The sequence below is a fragment of the Rhinocladiella mackenziei genome (assembly GCF_000835555.1).
Source record: "Rhinocladiella mackenziei CBS 650.93 unplaced genomic scaffold supercont1.4, whole genome shotgun sequence".
NCBI lineage: Eukaryota > Fungi > Ascomycota > Eurotiomycetes > Chaetothyriales > Herpotrichiellaceae > Rhinocladiella > Rhinocladiella mackenziei.
In genome coordinates, this window is record NW_013550601.1 from 1,335,444 (window position 1) to 1,357,393 (window position 21,950).

The 21,950-nt window shown below is 48.8% G+C and overlaps 10 protein-coding genes across 10 annotated transcripts; 6 read left to right on the top strand and 4 right to left on the bottom strand.

Moving 5' to 3' along the window:
• Positions 1-1,011: 1,011 nt before the first annotated feature.
• Z518_05615 (uncharacterized protein) lies at positions 1,012-1,422 on the top strand (the record flags this gene model as incomplete). The annotated part of the gene is made up of 2 exons (XM_013416427.1): positions 1,012-1,069; positions 1,127-1,422. 2 exons carry the CDS (start codon positions 1,012-1,014, stop codon positions 1,420-1,422), a joined length of 354 nt encoding a protein of 117 aa, XP_013271881.1.
• A 13-nt stretch (positions 1,423-1,435) lies between these two features.
• On the top strand, positions 1,436-1,630 carry Z518_05616 (uncharacterized protein; the record flags this gene model as incomplete). The annotated part of the gene is made up of 1 exon (XM_013416428.1): positions 1,436-1,630. The coding sequence occupies one exon, from the start codon at positions 1,436-1,438 to the stop codon at positions 1,628-1,630; it is 195 nt and encodes a 64-aa protein (XP_013271882.1).
• A 3,251-nt stretch (positions 1,631-4,881) lies between these two features.
• On the bottom strand, positions 4,882-5,924 carry Z518_05617 (uncharacterized protein; the record flags this gene model as incomplete). Its single annotated transcript, XM_013416429.1, has 3 exons — positions 4,882-5,121; positions 5,171-5,420; positions 5,488-5,924. The coding sequence occupies 3 exons, from the start codon at positions 5,922-5,924 to the stop codon at positions 4,882-4,884; spliced, it is 927 nt and encodes a 308-aa protein (XP_013271883.1).
• Positions 5,925-7,555: 1,631 nt separating this feature from the next.
• Z518_05618 (uncharacterized protein) lies at positions 7,556-8,144 on the top strand (the record flags this gene model as incomplete). Its single annotated transcript, XM_013416430.1, has 2 exons — positions 7,556-7,895; positions 7,951-8,144. 2 exons carry the CDS (start codon positions 7,556-7,558, stop codon positions 8,142-8,144), a joined length of 534 nt encoding a protein of 177 aa, XP_013271884.1.
• Positions 8,145-10,160: 2,016 nt separating this feature from the next.
• On the top strand, positions 10,161-11,677 carry Z518_05619 (uncharacterized protein; the record flags this gene model as incomplete). The annotated part of the gene is made up of 3 exons (XM_013416431.1): positions 10,161-10,749; positions 10,985-11,360; positions 11,413-11,677. 3 exons carry the CDS (start codon positions 10,161-10,163, stop codon positions 11,675-11,677), a joined length of 1,230 nt encoding a protein of 409 aa, XP_013271885.1.
• A 1,416-nt stretch (positions 11,678-13,093) lies between these two features.
• Z518_05620 (uncharacterized protein) lies at positions 13,094-14,011 on the bottom strand (the record flags this gene model as incomplete). The annotated part of the gene is made up of 1 exon (XM_013416432.1): positions 13,094-14,011. The coding sequence occupies one exon, from the start codon at positions 14,009-14,011 to the stop codon at positions 13,094-13,096; it is 918 nt and encodes a 305-aa protein (XP_013271886.1).
• Positions 14,012-17,068: 3,057 nt separating this feature from the next.
• Positions 17,069-18,328, top strand: Z518_05621 (uncharacterized protein; the record flags this gene model as incomplete). Its single annotated transcript, XM_013416433.1, has 1 exon — positions 17,069-18,328. The coding sequence occupies one exon, from the start codon at positions 17,069-17,071 to the stop codon at positions 18,326-18,328; it is 1,260 nt and encodes a 419-aa protein (XP_013271887.1).
• A 1,236-nt stretch (positions 18,329-19,564) lies between these two features.
• On the top strand, positions 19,565-19,830 carry Z518_05622 (uncharacterized protein; the record flags this gene model as incomplete). The annotated part of the gene is made up of 2 exons (XM_013416434.1): positions 19,565-19,604; positions 19,676-19,830. 2 exons carry the CDS (start codon positions 19,565-19,567, stop codon positions 19,828-19,830), a joined length of 195 nt encoding a protein of 64 aa, XP_013271888.1.
• A 489-nt stretch (positions 19,831-20,319) lies between these two features.
• Positions 20,320-20,941, bottom strand: Z518_05623 (uncharacterized protein; the record flags this gene model as incomplete). The annotated part of the gene is made up of 2 exons (XM_013416435.1): positions 20,320-20,646; positions 20,705-20,941. The coding sequence occupies 2 exons, from the start codon at positions 20,939-20,941 to the stop codon at positions 20,320-20,322; spliced, it is 564 nt and encodes a 187-aa protein (XP_013271889.1).
• Positions 20,942-20,949: 8 nt separating this feature from the next.
• On the bottom strand, positions 20,950-21,640 carry Z518_05624 (uncharacterized protein; the record flags this gene model as incomplete). Its single annotated transcript, XM_013416436.1, has 2 exons — positions 20,950-21,309; positions 21,368-21,640. 2 exons carry the CDS (start codon positions 21,638-21,640, stop codon positions 20,950-20,952), a joined length of 633 nt encoding a protein of 210 aa, XP_013271890.1.
• Positions 21,641-21,950: the final 310 nt, after the last annotated feature.

Below are 21,950 nucleotides of genomic sequence, written 5' to 3' on the forward strand. Positions count from 1 at the left end.
ACCGTGGACCAAGATCGATTGGAGCCGTAGATATGTCGTTGGACCGCTGGAAAAAGACGGAGTTGTTAGAAAGAATTTCAAAAAAGACAGAATTGTGGGCAGCGTGGTGAACAAGCCAATTGAGGGGGGAAAGAATGAGTAGATTAAATACTTCAAAGGGCGAGACGGGTATAATGCAATTGTATGATTTTATCTCCAGAGATGGTCTCTCCGTCCGAATGAAGCTTCCCAAGAGATCGGACTGTTTCTCTACTCTGGCAGGCTCTCAAAAATCCACGTTGTGTGGAAAAACTATGCACGGTGTCTTGAATCGCTCCACTGGTACGTGTCACGAGTCACTGGATTTCCTGACAAGTGGAAGTAAGATCAAAGTAGGTAAAGGGAACACGGTACAAAGCGTGTCGATAAACTGGAGCGATACTATTGCTAGGCTGGAAGGCCGGCGATAAAGACGAAGTAGATTACGTCCTGTTCTCGTAGGCTGTCGCTGGTATGTATAATGAGACGGACTCTACTGGCCCTGCCAACTCCCTTTGACCCAGCTGAACCGCCAGGTCCTTTCCCAGCCTTACTTCCGACGAGGCTGCCAATCGCTATGCCTCCCGATGCGACCTTCAGCAGGTCGCCGTAAACGGTCAGGTCGTAATACACGGCTTTTTCCATGTTGTTTGAACTTTTGTACTATGCCTGAGGTTGCCCTTAAAGAGGGCTACCTGAAGGCCCGACGAGATGAATAAAGCGCGGCCCCATCCCGTTCAACCAGCAGCATTTAATATACAAAATCATTGTCCATGCCTTCGACTCGACAGCTGAGGCTCGGAGCGCTCAGTGCGGACCGTGAGACCGAGTTTCCAATCATGCCCAGAATCAACTCCACTTCACCGAGCTCCGTCCGAGATCTTGTTGTACAGTGCCTCCTCACCCATCTCGCAGGATGTTTTTAAAGTATATGACATACCTCCGGTCACCGCATCTAGCCTTTGATGAGACGGCCGACAAGAAACAAAAAAAATGGCTGCCAAAAAACTTTCGGTATCCCATCGTCGATGTTTGGGCCAACCATCCCAGGGTAAGAAGTCTTTAAGAACGTCGGGCACAGTTGCGTACTGATATGCTTTCAAGTTAGGTGCCGCCATCCCAGAAGTTGCTCGACTTTTCGCGTACAGCCATTCAGACCCTGAGATTGCTGACCGCAAGCGTACGCCCGACGAGGTCATTGCCCTGACAGATGAGGCGGGCTTCGTGGGTTTGAGAGTTGTTCCTTGGCTGTGGAACCTCCCTCCGACTGACTCTCACTGCTGGCCACTCTACGTTAATTGCATCGAGCTCGACATTCCATTTTTTACACAAGTTGGCCACACGGCGCCCGCTTGTCCTAGTGAGGTTGGCCGACATCGACACTATTGCCCTTCAATTTCCTGATCGGAAGATTATCATGGGCCATATTGGATACCCCTGGGCTGCAGAAACCGTGGCAGTTGCGTGGAAGCATAAGAATGTATACATTGACAGGGTCAACGAATACCTTGTCAAAGACGAGAGTACTCTTGAAGAATTTATGGGGGGAAATGCACTTCGCCTCCTGAGGCTGCCTCCTGTCAGCTTAGTCAAAATAAAACCCAAGATGTAGCTTTTCGTCGCATAAGTCATAAGTGCGAAGACTCTTGTTTTACCACGGTTTTCCTTTCGGCCGATAAAGTTACATCCTGTCATTTCAGGATATCTCGCAGCTAGATGATGATACTAACGACTAAATAAACCCTCCATGTGGGAACTGTGGGCAATTTGAATAGCGTTCGCAGTCAACGTACGTTGTCCACCATATGTACCGGTTGACCGGCGATATGCAGAGTGGCAAATTAATCCACCAACTTCAACCAGACTTCGATTGAGTGGAATTGCCAAGAGAATTAAGAAGGACCGGTTGATTCCGAAATGCACGTCCACCGTTGAAGCCATATCCTTCGTGATTGGCCAATATCGCGGACGCGCAGGGTACGGGAGATCGGTTCTGGTCCACGGACTGAAATACCACGACTCATCGGATCTGATCCATGGGCCACCTCGATATCGAATAGGGTTCCACCACCAGCCCACTTGGTCCACAGACTGGATCCGATGCGTGGATCACGTCGAAATCCAGAATATCGACATCTATCGAGTAGGGTGCCCCCCGGCCACATGGTCCACGGATTGGATCCGATGACAGTGCGGCAAGGGGAGTGCCACGTGATAACGCCAAGCTATAGGCTTACATTATTGGCTAGCACGTCGTTCTTGGCGTCGCCACACAACGCCAGGCCCTAACCAGGCGATTCCAAAATTTTAAAAAAAAAAAATAAAAAATAAAAAATTCAGGTTTATATTTTATTCCGCCAAAAACTGCTTCAAAATTGACACCAAATCGTGGTTGACCTATCAAGGACGTAACCGAGTGGTAAAATACTCGGCTTGCAGTCGAACCGATAGAATTGAGGGGCCTACACTAGTGTTTGATCATAGGTGTAGGTAAGAGGGTTGTCCGGCCTAGCTCCATTGAGTCTAGGTGCCCTAGATGGGTAAACGTAATGCTCCAGCCAGTGATTGTTGATGATGTCGTCTTGTTTACACCGTTGGGAGGTCACTGATTCAAACTCTTCTGCAGTTAAACTTGTGTGGCTGAAGCTTTCACTGGCTGCGGCGCCCCATCAATGAGTTCGTCAGAGATGGACAATAGGAGGGGGCCTTTTATTTTCTTAATAATTTTTTGTTTGCGTATATGTGGACCGCCTCCTTGTAGAGTTTATATTTGTCAAACTTCTTGAATTGAAAGAGTGCTCTGGCTCTCCTAATGAGTGTAAGATAGAGCCCATCTATATATCTACCCAACGAGCGTACGTCACCATTGTTGCCTGTTAAAAGTGATACAGCCTATTGAGCGAGCGTTGCAAAATATCCTAGTCTATCACAAATGATTGGCTAGCATTTGTTCAATACTGCTGTTCAATAGCAATCAATCGGTTGAAATGGTGGATTGACTTGCCACCCTGTAAATATGGGACTGTCGGGGGGACCTTAATCTTGATCGCCAGTCAGCGCTCCAACGAGGATAAAACGCCTCGGGGTGGAATTGTAATGATATGAAGGCACGGGAGCTAGATCTAAATGACAGCGAGCCAGTCCATATAACACCGACTAATCGCGCTTTGAGGAGGCATGATGGCAACATGTTCCTTGCAAGCGATTCGAAGAATACCAGCTTGCTGAATTGGCATGTTTGTCCTAATGTTGTAGGGTACCGTGGAGGGTCAAGGGGTTGAATTTTGGTTAGGTGCTACATAGCGGTAGAGAATGTCTATCCGCAGTGGCAGCATTGGTCATATCAATCCTGCCATGCACTTAGTTGCTTGATGTATCGCCGCGACATCAATCGTAGCTCGGCATGATGTTCGCTTCGCTGTTTTTGCTAGAAATTAGAGCGATCTCGTCTCCATTAAAATTTGTCAAACTTCTCGTGCAACTTGAGGGGAAGGAGTGCTCTGTTCTCTGTCTACTTGTCGAGATGCTGAGGGTTTCTTTATAGACGTGCGAATACCTCGTCGTCGCGCAGAGTAACCGCCAGCAACGTCGTCGTCTATGGTAGCCTCCCACCAGCGTTTCAATAGTGCAGCCTATACATTATAGCCCCTTGTTCAACAAAAATTCACTTGCGTGGCCTGTCCTGCTGCGACCAGGCGGTCACGAAAAGCTGATGAAGAAATCATGTAGATGTATGCATTGTGCGGTGTTGAAAGCTGTACAAGAGTAGGCTTGAGAACACTCGGGAGTAAGGGTGCTAGCATTTGTAATGTAGCTAGATGCGCCTGAGTATTGAATGAGTTTAGCATCGCCGTCACCAGATTGCCGGGGTCATGTGTCGGCGTCTGTACCAGGGCCACAGCGGCGCCGGCGGTTACTTCCAAGTATGCTTGCGGTGGCCCATTCGTCAGGGAGCCCGGTGAGCCTCTGACTTCTGCAGGACTGATCGATGGCTCTGGAGATATTGCGTAGGAGTCACAAACTGCCCTCAGGCTTTCATTTTCCGCAAGAAGCGCTTGATTCTCGAGACATAGACGTTCCACTTTCTCGCCTTTCAAGGCAGATGGTTCTCGCTGCCCAGCCTCAAGTTTGCTCAAATGCTCTTTCCGCCGTTGACCGACCCGTTATCGAAATAATCTACCTCTTTGAATCCAGATTCTTTGATCTTCCTCCGTATCAGGTTCGTGATCGATCATCCATACCAACCGTTGCAACATTCGGAGGAAAGGTTCGGGTGCATCGCCTTGTATACCAAGGTCTGTTTTGACTATGGAGAGTCCAGATCAATATGTGCTCAATCGAATGCATCTAAACGATGCGAGTTAGCTCAGCGCTGGTAATTTCATACCGTAAAACGCACCCTACAGTAAGGTCGTGTGTGCCACTGTCGTCCTGGGCAAATAAGTGTCATTTGGCGTAGCGGTATTCCGGAACAAATCTCTAAAGGCTGCGTTGGATTCATCTCTTATTATTGTAGTTGATTTTCCAGATAATCACGTCTTCAAAGGATTGAGGAGTTGTCGTGGGTTGTTTGGGGTCGGTTTGTCTGCAGGAAAAGCTTCGTCATTCCCCTCTCCGGCGAGTAGTTCTGTTCTCTAAAGCACATGAGTGATTCTCTTCTAACTACAGACAGCCAGACAGCCGCCTCACGTCCTTCTCGCAAAAATTGCTTTTGTCAAAATCACCCTTGTTCGCTTTGCCTTCGAGTCTGCGATAACTCTCGACAATCTGTCATTATGGCGATTGTTAAAATATGAACAATAACCCTCTCCCGTGGACGCCCGTATGGCTCTCTGATTGGCTGACTTCTGTGATTAATTATCACTAGTGAACGGAGGGCTTGAGCGTCTTGACAAGATTGAGAACGCGGTCCTTGGTCGATTTGCGAGGTGTCTCGATATCGCCCGTTGGATTGTTCAACATCCATCGCACCATCATTTTGTAGCCACTAGCCGACCCTTCCTCGAACAGAAAGTGTTTCGTTTTCCGGACGATAAAATGTGGATGCTCGTAATGTGCTTGGATTATACGACCTTGGGATCCAGAGACAGAGTAAATGAAGACCTGTCGAGCATTAATTAGCATCAATTCGGCCATCAAAATAGATACCTACAGGGAAATGGCGTTCATGAGGTTTTTTGGTCCAGCGCAGCTTATCACCGATCAAAAGAGCAGCACAGTACACTTCACTCCGTCGCAAAAACCGCTCGTCCGAAACGGCCCCGTCAAGCAGAATACATCCTCGATGTGGAATGCGCTTGTCGTATGCTTCGAAAATCAACCTGGTATGAAAGTCAGGCTCCTTATCGCGCGAACTGCCGTAGAATCCGAGTCGATCCTCAACTGTCGAATATCTCTTCTTCCTATTTGAAGCCAAGTGTGTAAGTATGGATAATTTTGGTCAGACTCGGAAGACATTACAACACTCACTCTCGAGCGTAGTATGCACCAATAGGTTTTGGCTCAACCCCTAAACCAAATAGCCCCATCTCATCGAAACTGTTCTTAATGGTAGTTGCAATTCCACACCCTGTACAGAACAAGTCCCCCTGATCTAATCCCCCAAAGTCGTCCGATACCTCCTCAAAGAGCTTGTCGACTTCTTGGCTTGGATACGGTGTGCCAAACTGCAGTCCAGGGTCTTCTGGCTTCCCAGTTTCGAGATCCATCTCAAACACTCGGATATTAAGAGCGTCGAGATACTTCGCGCTAAGATAGGATCCTCGTGGACGGCGCGTCTCCTGGTACACTTTGAGGACGTGGTTGAAGGGAGAGTCTTTGTCCATGATCACGGATTTGCGCTTACCGCCGACTTTGGCAAGTGAGGAGTCGATTGGATGCTTCAGCCAGCGTGAACGGTTCTTCATTGTTGCGGATGGGGAGAGATTCATTTGTCTGATCAGACGTAGGTCAATGTTTGTTTGGCGTAAATTGTTTTGGGCAACGCTTTTGCTACTTGGCGTGAAATTTAATTGGTAGAGCGTCGCATTTGGGAGAAGCAATCGCGTGGGCGTGTCACGTGAGTAGAGGCTTGGCTGCCACCTGTTGTTACTCTTTGAATCGCCAAAATCTCAACGAGCATTTTTATTGTCCTGTAATTTCTGCCATATATACTATGTGGCTCTCTTGATCGAATTCTTCAATTGTTACTAAAGTTTCCTATCGGACAAGGGAGTTACCATACACAGGGCTCTACTACCGAAACACTGGTAGAAGGCTTTCATAAACAATGGTATTCCTGATGGTTACTCTGTGCGACGACGAGATATTCACACGTCTATAAAGGAGACGTCAGGAATGCAACAAGTAGATAGAGAACAGATCGTTCAATACATCTTAAGTTGCACCCTATTCGACATTTTCTGCTATTGTCGTCGGGTAAATTGAGTTTTGGAAGAGTTGCGTTTCGCTGGCTGAAGGTTGCGACGGACCTTATCGTAGAGCGGATCACTACGTCAGAGTAGCACTAATTTCTACCACCGTTCTGTGGAGCGATTTAAAGGCCGAAAAGTTGTAATTGAGTGGATTTTTGCATGACGCAAAAAATACTGGATCTCTTACGTAATGTTTGTAGCATCCTCGAGGGGTCTTGGCGCTGATGTAAAAAGGTCCGCCGCATCAGCCACCAGTACCCAGTACATAGTGTAGTGGGGCATGGGTTAGGTAAGGGAAGGAAAGCCGACACGGGTGTGCAGAGAGCGTACACGATACGATTCTGTCAATATTTCCGCCCGCAGACGGTCACGTGCTTGGCACGTGTCTAAGTGTCTTGGTAGTTGAACCCCTTTTTATTCTGCGGGCTTCGAGGCAGCCTGGAAGTCCTCTCTTCGTACAGCAATTTCAGTCTTTTGTATGCATGCAGCGCGGCTCATGGTGTGATATTTTGCTATACCAACTTATCCATGCGTTTTTAGAGTGATCAGAAAACCCAGCTCTCATCTTGTTTGTTTCTGTGTCTTCAGAGTGATCGGAAAACCCGGCTCTCAGTAGACGCGCCCCCCCAAGTCCCGACCAGACCTCAGCACCCGTTTGGAAACCCCAACTAGTATGGGATTCAATCGAAACTCCCCCTACCAACACGTCGATTGACCTTCACGAGAATCAAACGCGCCGCGCTGGAAGCCCTAGGCAGCAGATAGAAATGAAGCCTTGGGACAACGAACCTCCCACCGCTCCTCAAAACACCTTCAAGAGATTGGGACCGGTCCATGCACGTGCCTTCATCGTGACAGATCAAAAAATGAAAGCGCCGGACACCTCTGGCGATATGGGCGCCCCACGATACAGCTTGAGATCAACTCGTGCTAGATCATAGAGCATGGGTCCCCTAAATCGTCCGTTGAGCGATTCACTTCTTAACCCAAGCTACCGTTCGCAACCCAGTACTCAGTCTACAGTGACGGTCAGTCGGGACATATCCGCAAATGGTCCAATTACTACCATTGAGACGGACTCCATTGATCGACACTCACCACCTTCGTGACGAACGCATACCACTATGGGAACACCAGTGATGGCTAGAAACTTTGACACGTTTCTCCTTGAACCGGGAATCACTCCGCTGGGCTCGCCGACCGAACGTACCGGTGCCGGAAATGCCTCACGACGAGACGGTTCATCGCGTGTTACCAGAGCTGCAACTCCACAAACCCCTCCTCCGTTTCAGGAGAATCCGCACGCACTCAAGGCTTCAATGTTTGAGAATGGCTTCGATCTCAAGTTCCTGGTTAAGCACAAATTGGATGAGAAACTGGGCGGCTTTTTGTTATTCCGAATAAAGCGAAGAATCTATGCCTTAACTCTGAGACTAGCTACCGCTTTCTCGACGCGAGCGAATGGTCGCGTTTACTACAGAACACCCGACATTCTCGTTCATACTAATCAATCGATTAGTCAATCGTTGGATCCATTTGAAAGAAGATGTTGATACCCTCAGAACCAAATACAGAAACGCAAAGATAGATATCCTGGACCTTCAAACTGATATCGAACTCCTCAATGACGGTGTCCCTCAAGAAGACGCTGACGAGCTTCGCCTGAAAATTCAAGAACAGTCAACTACCATTGCCAACCAACGAATGATATGAACAGGCTCCGTGATGACAGGCGAAGAGTATTCCAAGCGGTGAATACATGGGCCGCGAAGGTCGCCCGACGAGACAAGACCATCTCGCAACTCAAACAAGAGATTAGTGCTCTCGAAAAGGAAGCTGGACAATCATCCCGCCCAGTTTGATGACCGTCAACCAGGTACTACTATGAAAATCTCCACCCAGGATGGTCGGTTGAACCCGTCAGTCACCCCCAAAGGGGCGCCGAGAGTCCGGACACACTCGAGAACACATACCTCGTGACTCAGAGACGGGAGCCTGAATACCGATGGAGATCTCCCACTCGACACACTCATCATACGGAAGCCAACAATGCTACCGCCGCTCCATATACGTACCGAAGTCGCCGACCCTATCAAGTATGATCAATGGAAAGCCGAGATGTTGTCCAAGATGAATGCGGAGTAAGAGTATTTCTCCGTTCATGGCGAAAGAACTGCCATTGAGTACATCGCTTCTCGTCTGAAAGGGGATGTTTTTCAGGCAGTCCGAGCTGAGTTGCCCGCTTTTGCCCCCGCTCGTCTCGCATTCTCCACTGTCAAAGAAATGTGGAAAGCCCTGGACTAAAACTTCGAAGAACATGATCGAGAGAAGATAGCTCAGGTGGAATTTGATCAACCCAAGCAAGGAGGAAAACGAAGACTTCGACGCGCGTTCATTTCCAAATTCAAGAGATTCGCGAATCGATTAGACATGACTGACAAAACGATGATGAATGAATCGAATAGGAAGATCAATTCCCGTCTATCCCGACGAATAAACAATGGGATTGAAGTCAAGCCATTTACGCGTCTTGTTGAAAAGTGCCGAGACATGGAGCGCACTATTCGAAATAAGAACCTACGTCGTGACGATGACTCACACTCGAAGTTGGAATCTAAGCCCAACGCTTCTTCTTCAGAAAAGGAATCGCTATTGTCAACAGCCAAAATCTCCTCTCCCTTCTTCAATAAAGGGCCTACCCAAACTCACGCCACAGCTCAAGAAGCAATTACGAAGGAAGACCGTTGCTATGCATGTAGAAAGAAAGGATGTCGTCCGAATAAACCAGAATGTGACTACAGGAAGTGGAAGGACGCTCATGTCCAATCAATGAATCGTATGCTCGACTCGACCATGTCGCTTTCAGACGAAAGAACGGACGAATCTGGTTCTGATGTTACTATATCTTCCGGAGATCAAGGTGGCTCTGATTGTGAAGGAGATTCGGAAAACTAAATGTCCTGAATCAAGTACGCTTTATTGATGCAGGACGTCCTCCACCAGGGCGAGACAAACAACTTTCTTCCTTGAAAGCGTCATGCATAGACGAATACGACCATTCGACATTAGATTGCGCGGTAGAAGAATCGTCCAAAGTTATCCCAGGCCAGACTACCAGTGCTGTCTCGGTCGCGAGAATTTTCTATCGAGATGTGATTGTCCAACACGGTATTCTGGAGAGTGTGGTGTCCGACCGTGGTTCTCAATTCACTGCCGTGTTCTGGAAACACTTGTGTGAGGGATTGGGAATCAAGCCAATAATGTCGACCGCGTTTCCCCCCAAACGGATGGCCAGTCTGGGAACTCCAATCAAGCCGTCAACAGAAGCCAACCGGGAAGGCTGCACATGGGTTCATTTGAGACGCATCAGTAAACCGGTGTGAATTGTTCGCTGGCGAGTACTCCGAGTGGCCTCCTCCCGTGGAAATTGTGGAACCTGAAGGAAGGTATCAGAAAAGATACCTGGATCTGTATGTGTATCCCTGGGGAAAAAGAATGTACCATTGCTGGAGGTCTGGAGGACCAAACAACCATTTTGAGGGGGAGTATTGTCACATTTCCGCTCGTCGGTGGTCACGCGCGCAGCACGTGACCATGTGTCTTGGCAGTTGAACCTCCTTTTATTCTGCACTCTCGAGGCAACCTAGTTAGCCCTCTCTTCGTACAGCAATTCCAGTCTTTATATGCATGTAGCGCGGCTCATAGCGTGACAGGACTCAAACGACAAAGATGAATGAACCAGAAAGACCTGTTACTCCTGTCGCCGGCCCGGCTGGCCCTCCCGACGATTCTTCTGACGATGCCATTACCCCAGCACCCAGGAATGAACCAGAAAGAACTGTTACCCCTGTCACTGATCTGGCCGGCCTTCCCGACGATTCTTCCTACGATGCTACTACCTCAGCACCCGGTCCAACAGTATCTTCAACAGGCTCCAATCACTTAGGAGACCCATATCGGAAGGATAAAATCTCCAAGGAAGAAGACCTACCGAGTAACCCTGCACAGTGGAATCGGTGTGCCACATCCGAGAAAGTCGGAAGGTTTATTTTCGACTTTGGCAAGTTTCAGTCGGGGTCAAATGTCACTTATACCCAATTTCTACACTTAAGGGTTATATGGATCGAACACAAGGCAGAGATCCTTGCAAAAGACACAACGCGAGGCATTTGGCTTAGGGACGAATACTACACAAGAGCCAGACAACTTCTTGCGTCTTGGATTGACTGGAGGGTCTATCTGGATTCCTTTCAGGTGCCTAAGAACAATCTCCACACTCTGTTTGTTGCTAACAATGCTTTTTGGTTGACCCGACACCGTCAGTTGAAGGTAAACGGGAACCTTAAAAATCCAGATATGACACCAAAGGTTTGGATGCGATCTCCAATAAGGACTCGAGGGTTCCTTAAGAGGGCACGAGAGCTATACAGTACTCTGAATCGGAAGACTCGAAGCCAGGCAAACACACAGGATTCCCCCAAGACGCCATTGACCGGACTCAAATCCCCCTCTCTTCTCGACGATGATTCGCCCCCCTAGTACGACCAGGACAGACATACCAGAGTCTATCTCTCCGATCACAAAAGACAGGAGGCGCGAATACCCTCCTACCAATGACGAACAAACTGTGAACAGCGCATTGGTTGACTTTTTAGAAGCGCTCACAATACGCCATGTCGAAAATGCTAGCTGGAATATTGAGAGAAAGGCATTTGAGCTGGGTGATAAAAAGGACGAGGGATATGAAGCTCGAGTTGACGGACTTCTTCGTCGCCAATCTGACGGTCGAGTGCTGGCCATCCTGGAGGTGAAGCCATGCGTCCGGTGCCATCACCAGGTGGATATCCGAATGCAAGAATCTGCCCAGATGGCTGCTTGGATTAGCAGCTATCCGGATAACTCATCCACGCAAACCTCTGCAAACTTCACGTTAGTGCCCATAATTCATTCAAAGGCACTCAGATGCTAACTTTCCAGTTAGGCGCCTCCTCGTATCCCAGGACAGGCACCAAATTTTCTTGACGTTTGCGACATTCGATAAGAGCTACGTCGCTTATGTGTCAGGAAATTTGAAAGCCAAGGTGAGACAATCCAACGGGTCGGACTCTAACCCGTTTCTCAAAATGAACGAATTTGGGCCGTTCGACACGAAGTCCGAGTCTCATATGAGATGCTTGGGATATTATATCCTTGCATTTACCCTCCAGGAGTGCGGTGAGAGGGACGGGGCAGACGTCGCGGAGTAAGAAGAAACGGGTAGAAAAGGAGAAGGCGTGGTGAGGTAAGGGAGTATGAGCTTGACAAGAGAATCACCAAGTATGGCAAAGGCGTGATGAGATAAGGAAGTACGAGCTTGACAAGAGAATCATCAAGTACGGCAAAGGCGTGGTGAAGTAATGGAGTATGAGCTTGACAAGAGAATCGTCAACTACGGCAAAGGTGTGACGAGGTAATAGAGTATGAGCTTGACAAGAGAATCATCAAGTATAGCAAGACAGTGGGGAGCTGGTCACCTTTCTTCCGAGCTCGCTTTGGGACTTGCCCTTAATTTAGCCCTTAATTTGTCTCTCCGCGTGACTAGTTGCTAACATGCTCCGGTCAGAAAACGTAGCCATTTTGGCTAATTTTTCCCCCAAGGCCGACCCTGCAGTTAGAACTCCTAATATAGATGACGAGGCGGTATCGGATGTGCCGTCTTCTCCGCCCCTTCGAGAGCTATAAAGATATCCCAATCGGCAGAATGAGGGCCGAGGTCGTGATTCTCTACTGTGTTGTAAAAGCCTGGCCTTCCCTCTACTTAGGCTTGTGAAGCCAATCTCCTCCAGCTTTGATCCAGGCTCCATTTTTTTACACTTCCCAATCAGAGAGGGCTAAGTTCATCACTTAATTGTACGTGTTGAACAGTAGCCAGTAACCCGTTATGGGAAAGTGGTTATCATTCCTATTCAGTATATAGGGGTAGAAACAAGAGATGGGTCAATCAAATGTGTATATATACTAGCAATCTGGCAGGACCAGGCAGACCACTCAACAACAATCAATGTACACACACTGATTGTTTGACAGTATGGAGCAGCTCCCCGGCGGTAGTAACCATGCTATCACCATCTCTTCCTAGAGAAGACGAGATTCAATCAGACTCGACACCATGCGAGGACGAACATCTGATTGTTGTTTTCTATGAGACACACCGCGTTCGGTGGCGGCTGTGGGGTCACGGTCCGTCATATTCTCTAGATTCGAGGCAGGCGACCACGAATGTTCGAGGCTGTGAAAGCTTTGGTTATCAAGATTGCGAAAGCCACCTCCTAGCCGACCCTAATCTTTGTGCCTTTCTACCACATCTACTTCGAAAAGGGTGGGAATTACCCAACAAAGGCCCTGCCGCATGAATCCCAGGCAAGCAGCTGACGCCGGACTAGCCTGCAATAAGAGGCTTAGCCGGCCCGTGCGCGAAGCTTCCACCTGTCGTAAGCTGAAAAGCCATTAGAAGTACAAGACAGTATTTTCAAAAAGATAAGCTACGCCGAAAAAATGACATAAGGGTGTCATATGTAGGTTGCCGAGAAGCACTCTGAATTTACGTCTTTCCCATCCCTTTGTGCTCCTCAATAAGAGTCATCATCCTGTCCAACCTTTCCTCATATTTTTGCATACGCTCTTCATAATTCTCCATTTTCCGACGCAATCGCTGATTTTCTTGCTCCGCTGATAGGCGCAATCTCCGCTCTTCTGCGAACTCCTCGAAGAGCTCGACTCTGCCGTGGTGGCCCGAATTCCTCTTCGCTTTCGCTCTTGCGCTTCTTAGATTGTACAATAGCTCCTGTGGTTTCATTCGTGGCGGTGGCCTTGCAAGCGTTTGATGCAGCCCCCGATTCTACACGCGGTCTGGGAACCAAATTCTGTTTGTGCAGTCCACGAAGATGTTGGTTCAGGTGATCTTTGCGGTAGAAGCCTGAACCCGGTTGAGAACGGCTGCAGTCTGAAAAGCTGCAGAAGTATTTTTCAGTTTGGCCATGCTTGGAGTTTCGAGAGCGTACATTCTGCTCATCTCGAGCCTGTCCATGGACAATGAGTGTGTTGATGGGTAAAAACTGTCCAGAATCTGCTGTTTGTAGCCTTTCATTTTCCGTGACTTGTTGAATTGTGCTAGTGGCTCGAGCGAATCCAGGAGCGACAACGATCTCACTAAAATCTCCGTGGTTGGTGATTGATGGGTTGACAGCGTCAGTAGGGTTCACTACCGACGAAGTCAGTACGGAGCCCGGGGTTGTCGCCATAGCACAATTGGTAGCGAGCTCAGGTACGTATAGTTGTAGTCGCTGTTCGGGGTTTGGTGGGGCGAAATGAACATCACTCCATGTAGACATAACGCGGCTAACGTCATCGAGATTGGATAAAAAGGAAGAGGGAGAATCACCTTGAAATGGATCGGCGGGTTCAATGCCCTCGAATAGTTCAGTTGTGTTACTGGTTGTCGGAAGGTCGCCTTGGTCTCCCCAATTCCACTTAGGCTCGTCATAGAACATCCAACAAACACCCCACAGCACCACCAGAGCGGGCCAGATCGTCCAAGGCATTGTTGTGCATGGAGGTCGAAGCCTGTTGGGGAACCCAGAGAATGGAAAATACAGAAGAATGAGGTACAGAATCTTCTCCCGCAACACGACAATCTCTCCTAATTTAAGGAGGTGAAGTAGTCCACGAAGGAATGTGTGAAAGTCCTACCAGAGACCCATTAAGAAATCCTTATTCAAATTGCCACTGAGTTGACCAAACAGTTGATACACTCCAATCCAACCGAGGTTAAGATAGCGCTGGACGACATCAATATTCGAGTTTTGGACTTCTTTTCGTAGAGTGCTCTTCATTTCATATTCTATTGCTGTAGAACATGCATTAGAAGTAGCATCCACGGGATCCACGAAACCTACCTATATCCACCATCTCCGTTATCAAGTGCATCAAGCCTACTACCGAGGAAGCGAGACTCAATTCCATCATCTTAAGAGTGCTATTGCTTTGTACAGTGATCTGAGAAACGGAAAGGAAAAGTAGAGGACCGTGAATTGGCTTTGGTAGTGCGGGGCCACGCTTTTTGCTTATATCCTCGCTAAATCACTAGGGCGTTAAGACGGTAGGGCGGTAGGGCGGTAGAGTGGCGGGGCGGTAGGGCGTAATGGTGTGGGCGATAGTCGTTGGGAGAACAAAAGTTTGCTGCATGCTGGTTGAGTCGTCGAATAATACGCTGCACTAAGCGCCGCAGAGAGGTTCGTACGCAGAAATTTGCGTGCACCCAATCGCGGTGGGCTCTAGAAGGACTATGTTACAGGAGGCGCAGGAAAGTGTGAATTGGTTTTGTTTTGTGTTCATGTCGAACTGGTGGTAACCTATCGCTCGTGATAAGCCGACTCATTCTGCAACACTCACCCACTAGGCTGTATCACCACTGATAGGTAAGGAGTGTGATTTTACGGACTTCAAAAGGGTCCAAGAGACCATCAGTTGCGAAGCGTGTATGAAGCGTACGACAACTGCGAGGGTCTTTACAATCCTTGGCGTCGCGACTTGTCACAGGGGCTTCAGCCTGATTACGCCATCGAACCGGAAGAGCATTTTCTTTCGCGTTTTACATTTTGGCAGCCTCGAGCATGCAGCTCTATTCGTCTCGATGGTGCACAATGTTCTCGAGCGGAGTTGGCGGAGTCAAGGCTCAGATTCAAAATCCAAATCGGACACAACCAACCCATTCAATGTGACCAATAATATTGGGAGGCAGACGAAAAGTTTGATGGAACCGTTTCAACCCCACTGAGGACCTAAGATCAGCCTTTTCGGTCGTTCGGTTCGAAAGTTGGACCATTTGGTCCAAAACAATGAAGATTTTTTACCATGGGCCGATCGATCATCTGTCTCTGATGGATGAGGATAGAAGTACGCCATGGTTGAGCAATCCTGAGCGAGCAACAGCGGGCCCAGCGCGACTTTGTTTTTCTGAGCAAACATCATGCCTGGCCATGTAATGCGAAAAGAGTTGAAACCACGTGGTAAGGCCATCAACGCCGTGGTAGAGGTGGATCCCTAGGTTTCAGCCTGCATCCTCAATATGCTATGTGGCTCTACGAAAGCAATTTACTATGCTCATCCAGGTACCGGAAAACCCAACACATCAGCTAGAAGGACGACTTGATTCCCCAAATTTAGTTCAATGGAATCATCAATATTATAAACGCAGTGAAGGGGTTCACAACGTAGATGAGTCATTTCACTGTTTCACACCACTTTCTTCTCCCACCAACGGGAACCTCACCGTCTCCTATACTACGAATGAAGTGGACCTCTACGAAAGGGCAAGCAACAAGTGTCGGGGAGCTCGGTGTTGCAACAAAACTCGAGGCAATGGAAAGTAATGGCACTGACTGGGACGGCAGACAAAGGGCGGTATAGCTACTGGAATGGGGCGACGTTGAACGGGAACCGATAATATCATTGTAGCAGCCAGACGTTGCTCTGGGAGAAAGTTCACTGTTTCTCTTCACATGGCGCAAACTTGCATAGGACGTATCCTATCATATGTGACCGGATGGGGCAAAGCTCAGGATCAATGTCCCATCGTAATTAGGCGCCATCATCCTTAGGTTCGTTGCATCGTCTCCATAGGCGTGAAGTCCCTGATCCAAATAACTGACTGAATGTTGGTCCTTCATGATTGGCTGTTTGTTCGCCGCCAAGTTATCGCTCCACTGAGTTTCAAAACTTCATCGGCTCCGCAAAAGACTTTCGACTCTGGCCTCTGAGTGCGAGCCACACTTCTACCTTTTTTTGCTTGCTATAGAAAGCAGGCTTGTTCCTCAACTGTCGGTCGATATGGCAGCAAGAGTTGCAAAGCAAGACACCGGCAGAGCAGGAAGAGGTTGTAACCAAGTTGGCCAACCATGGATCAAGCCTGATCGCTCGAGCCGTAGGAAACACCTGTTTATGACTTGGAACTCAACTTGACTGAATGACTACAGGAAAACGGCACCGTTCTGCCAAAGGCGAAGACAAAACTGACCACCAGCGAAAAAGTCAAAGAATACAGGAGAGCCGTCAGTCCCTTTCCCCTCTATACCATAGTTCTCGTTATCCACTTGCCATATTACTGACCGCGTGCAGCTAACCACCAGCGTCAGGAAAGCGCCCAAGGAGTGAGCTCGAAGCCGTCTCGCAAGAGCCCACGACTACAAGAGAAACAAGCCGCGAACCAACAACGAACCGCGAGAGGAAGAGGACAGACGAGGTTATCACCTCATCAAAGAGCTGCGGTGAAGCAACACTATTGCTGGAAAGAGAAGGACGAAGGCCGGCTTCCGACCTTACCGGCGAACGTAGGAGTACCTAGGAGCAGTCAGTCATTTTGCCTCTCACATCAATGAATCACGTCGCTGATACAAACAGTCAAACGGCGATGCTGTGTGAATGACGAAGACGAATCGAACCACGAAGCGAAACGTCCGAGATACACGTTAGCGTCGCACAGTGAGGTAATAACCAGACTAGACAAGGAAGGCTTTATCAAGAATTGGTTGAGCGAGTCCTCTTGGACTCGTAGAGCCTCGACAGAAAACGAAGCACCACTTCCCGAGGCACTAGTAAACATGCCTCGCAAACCTATCCCCTTCCCTCCATCCCTCGCGAACGGTTTAGGGAGCAGCACGATATCCACGTCCAATAAGTCTGAGAAATATGCTGCAAATGTTCATGATACGGATTATCGGCAGTCCTTGGGTTTCCGGAACATTTATATCCGTCGCAATGATCCCCCGGTAAAACTGATACAGCGAGCAAACAGAATAATTTCCCGTTCACGAGCATCTCCGGAAATGGATGACGATACAGCTCAACAGCTGGTAGTCAAAGCACGCAAGGCTGAGAATGAGAGTGAAGATGTCATTATCCAACAATTAGTCCCTGGTATCATTCCTGCTATGAGTATGGTTCCCGATTCAAGATTAATATCGAATGTTAATCAAACGTGGTTCAATTCTGTCCCCGTCCCAGTGGACCGAGACCTCCTAACCAACCCGCTCCCCTTACCTAAACCGAAACCTGATGTCGCATTTGGATATTCTGAGACAGCCTTCAATCATAAACAGCTTAGGACAATTGAACTTCTTGTCGACCAGTTCGGCCGAAGCTACGCCGCCCCGGACCAGAAAGTTCGATTTCCGTTTCTGGAGATCGAATTCAAATCACAGGTCAAGAATGGAACTCACTATATCGCAACAAATCAAGCCGCTGGTGCTGGCGCTGTCGCCTTAAACGGCAACATAGAACTGATACAACGCAGCTTCGGAATGGAAAACTTCGATTACGACGAGCCACAATATTTCTCCATCAGTATGGACCATCAACTAGTTTGTGTTAACGTACACTGGCTAAAAGCTCCGGCTGAAGGAGGGCAACATAGCTTTCATGTCGAAGGACTGTCACAACATCTCTTGAACGACGCCAATGGCATACGAGCAGTTTCCCGAGCCATTAAGAACATCCTTGACTACGGTGCGGATACACGGCTACGGACACTTCGTAGCGCACTGGATGCATATCGGGAGACGGTCATCCACAACAGGGAAGTAGCAAATTCTCAGAGGAAGCAGGGAGACGAGTTTCTACCCAAACCACAAACTCCACCGCCGACGAGGGGAACCATGCCACCACCTGAAGATCAAGTGGAAGGTGGCGAATCATACGAGAGGGAAGACACAATTAGCCGGCCATCAGATAAGCCAGTCGAGCCTTTACAAACCGATCAGCAGTTACGGCGCGCACAGACAACAGCGCTTCGACAAGAGCAAAGTCAGGTGGATGTGTTCTCCAAACCAGACGTGCCTCGTCCAGACGAACTTCGAGACTGATAGAATGCGACTAAGGATCTATCGGATCTGAAGGAATTTATGAGCCGGGACCAAGGGTGAGGCTCCTGCCGTCTTCATTCGAGACAATCGACTCCCTTTTCCCCGTTCCCGCCCGTTGTCCTACACTCCGTCTACCAGAGAGAAAGGAGGGATGGCGCGAGGAACGGGAAGTCGATAAAGTTTTGGTATCAGCAGGAGCTTCGTCAGGAGTGTGTTCAACAGTAGTGCTTGACGGGAGTCGAGAGGGCAGTGGAGGAGAGCTTTTTGATGTGGTTGAGCCGGATAGATTGGGTTTGGCAGAGCTTGGAAGATTGTGGTAGCTAGTGACCTGATTGATTCGTGATGGGATATTTCTGGCGTCCAGAACGGTACTACCCCGTTACACCGGAATGAGCGTGGGATGGACGGCTAGGGTTGATATAGCGAAGGTGAATAGGGCGATGACACTCCGGGCGGGAAATAGGGTCGTACGCTAGTGGCAACCTCGAAAACTACCGCATCTACTTCTATGTCGTTGCGGCTTTCTATGCAGCTTCAGCGATCGGATGTGCGCTTTGCTACAATCCACTCCCACGAGAGCTCCAAATATCTCTGAAGGCGTCTGAAAAGCTCCTGAGACTAGACTGGGTCGGCTATTTTCTCTTTACCCCAGGGTTGTTGCTGTTCTGTATTGCCTTGTCCTGGTCTCAAAACCCGTATGGGTGGACAAATGCCCACATACTAGCCCCCTTCATCTTTGGCATCCTTCTCATGCTGGCTTTCGGACTCTACGAATGGCGCTTCAAGAAAGACGGCATTCTACACCATGGACTTTTCACAGACGGAATTTTCCTATTGCTTTATTCACCATCTTCACAGAGGGACTTGCTTTCTTCGCCGCCAACGCATATTTTGCGTACAAAGTCAGCGTCTTCACGCAGTCTGACCTGCTAATCACCGCACTGCATTTCGGTATAACTTTTCTGAGTGCCATCGTGGCTGCCTATCTCGCCGGCTTATACTCAGTCCGACGAAAAGCGGTGCGGGGTCTGGCTCTCTAGTTAGCAGCATACCCCGCAAGGCAGCTGCAGCAACTCTGTCTTTGGGTCTGCCGGCATCCTCCCTGGGATTGTTGATCAGCGCTTTGACTACCCAAGATCAACCTGCTTTGGAAAAAGTCCCGGGAATCTCACAGCAGATCATCCAGGCAGCTGGTATCGCGCTGGTGGAAGCATACGGAATTGCATTCCGCAATGCATGGATTGCAAGCGGGTGGTTTTGCTCGTCGCCATCATTGGTAGGTTCTTCTAGCTCAACAAGACACAACTTCAGATTTCTTTTTCGAACGGAACTAACACACATTTATAGCAAGCATGTTCTTCAAGGACCCGGGCGCCGGGTTCGGTGGACACATCGATGCTCCTGTAGAGATCAGGGTAATGGAAGATCAGGCTCGGCTGGAGGCAGCGCAGGACACAGAGGCAACAGATACCAGTAAAGGGAATGACGACGAGAAAAGATGAGCAGATTGCGTGAGAAGGCGGTCCTTCACCGAGTGCAGAGCAGCGAATATACTACCGCAGAGTGCTTTTGGCGTATGGGTACCTGTTATAATCACATCACTACGCTCTAAGCCGCTAAGTTGAATGAACATAACCACACTTGCCCTACCCACAGCCTTCTTCAGAAAACAGTGTCAGATACCAGGGTGTTCTAGTTCCTAGTCAGTCATTCGACGATATGAGGCCTCTGTAGTTACAAATAGGTCGTGGCATCAAAGTGGAGGAAGGCTGGCATCGGTCTTCGACAATCCTGCCACCCATAAGACATGGATTTAGTTGAACCGTGCCCCAATAACTAGGATGGATGGTCAACCGATTCATTCAACTTGCTTGACAAAGGGAAATTCGCCAAGACAATCCACCGTGCTTGCTTCATGTGAGACCTTTTTCTGGAGATATGCTCTCAAATTTCAACATGCGTCCCGACAATTTTGGATGCAATCTGTGATGCTATTGAGCTAATCGCCTCAAACGCACGCGAAGGTCTTTCTGCTTGACGAACCACCGGTTGGTATACCTCATCTCTTCAGACAGAAGCTCGAAATCATATCTTCTGACCAGCTCCGGAATGACTTTGGACATCTCTAGGATCGATATGTTCTTTCCAAGACATGTTCGTGTCCCAGCCCCAAAGGGAATATGGTACCGCTCCATCTCTGCCAGCTTTTCCGGGGCAGTCTTGTCCGGAAGCCACCTCTCGAGCCGACACCGGGCTGGGTCAGGACCAAATATATTCGTATTCCTGTGCGCAACCCAGGTGTTGATTTCCACCATTGACTACAACCGAAAGGGTTCAGCACTCCCCTCGAAAGCGAGTCGTAGTGGTAACACTTACTCCTTCGGGAAAGAAAGTCCCCAAAATCATCACACCTCCCTTTGGAACCACTCTCCACATGGGCAGGCCCGTCGCAGGGTGTAGTCTCATACCTTCTTTGATCGCCGCCTGAAGGTAGGGCAGTTTCTGGGCCTGGTCAAAAGTGATTGGATTGCTCACTTCACCTGATGCCATAGCATCGAAAATCTCCGCCCTGAGCTTCGCAAAGGTGTGAGGTTCTTTCAAGAGGTAGTACATGATTCCCGTCAGCGAATACTCGTGGCGTCGCTTCCTACTGTAACATTAGCTACTTTAGCATTGTCACCACGATAAGTGTTGTAAGTTAGGGGATCTTCCTCCCGGCTCTTTTCCAGCTTCGTGCAGAAATCCTCGACAGTATTCGTTGCATTCTGGACCTCTTCAGTTGAGATTTTACGAAGGTTTTCGAGCTTTGTGACCCAGTTCAGTAAGCCGAAAATTGGGTTTCCGTATCTTGCAGCCAGCAAAGGCAGTAGCCGAGAGTCCAAGCCTAGAAGGAGTGAAAAGTCCGTGCCGACGTCTAAGCTGTTCACGATGCCGTCAATATCGGTCCCGCCAGAGTCCAAGAAACCAATGCGTTTCCCATACTGTTTTGATAAAGATCAGCATATCCTGTAGAGGAGACAAGAAAGACGCCAAACTCACGGCTAACTGCCCGATGACATCAAATGCGTAGCACTGCATCCAGAACTGTAAGTCCATCGAGTCTCCTTGAGCAGCCATTGCATCAAAATGTCGCAGTAATGTGGAGATGCAGTCCTCTATGTAAGGCTCGTAAGACTTTATGGCCGTCATGGAATACATATTGGCCACCAATCGCCGCATTCCGGCGTGAAATTTGTTGTCTCGTGCCGAAAATAGATTATAGTTAGGAACCCTAGGATCGCCCCAAGCTTCGTACCACTTGGACTTGATCATTGGGTTGCTGATGCCGTAGATTATTTGGCCGCCTCTGGATCATCGACACTATACATGTTGGGTGCGACTCGGAGGATTTTGCCTATGTCATTCTCAGCTTGGATCCTTTCATTACTCTGCTGAGAAGCAGACCGTGCTCGGCATGCTGTTCGATGTCCCATTTCTCAAAATTCCCCTGCCAAGTCTTCCAAACATGCCACCAGTGAGCGAAGTTCGCTATCTTGGGACCGGGTACGGAAGGATATCGTTGGGAGAAAACGATTGCGCGCGGATTGTCAAGACCACCACTGCAAATGCGACACCAACCAGC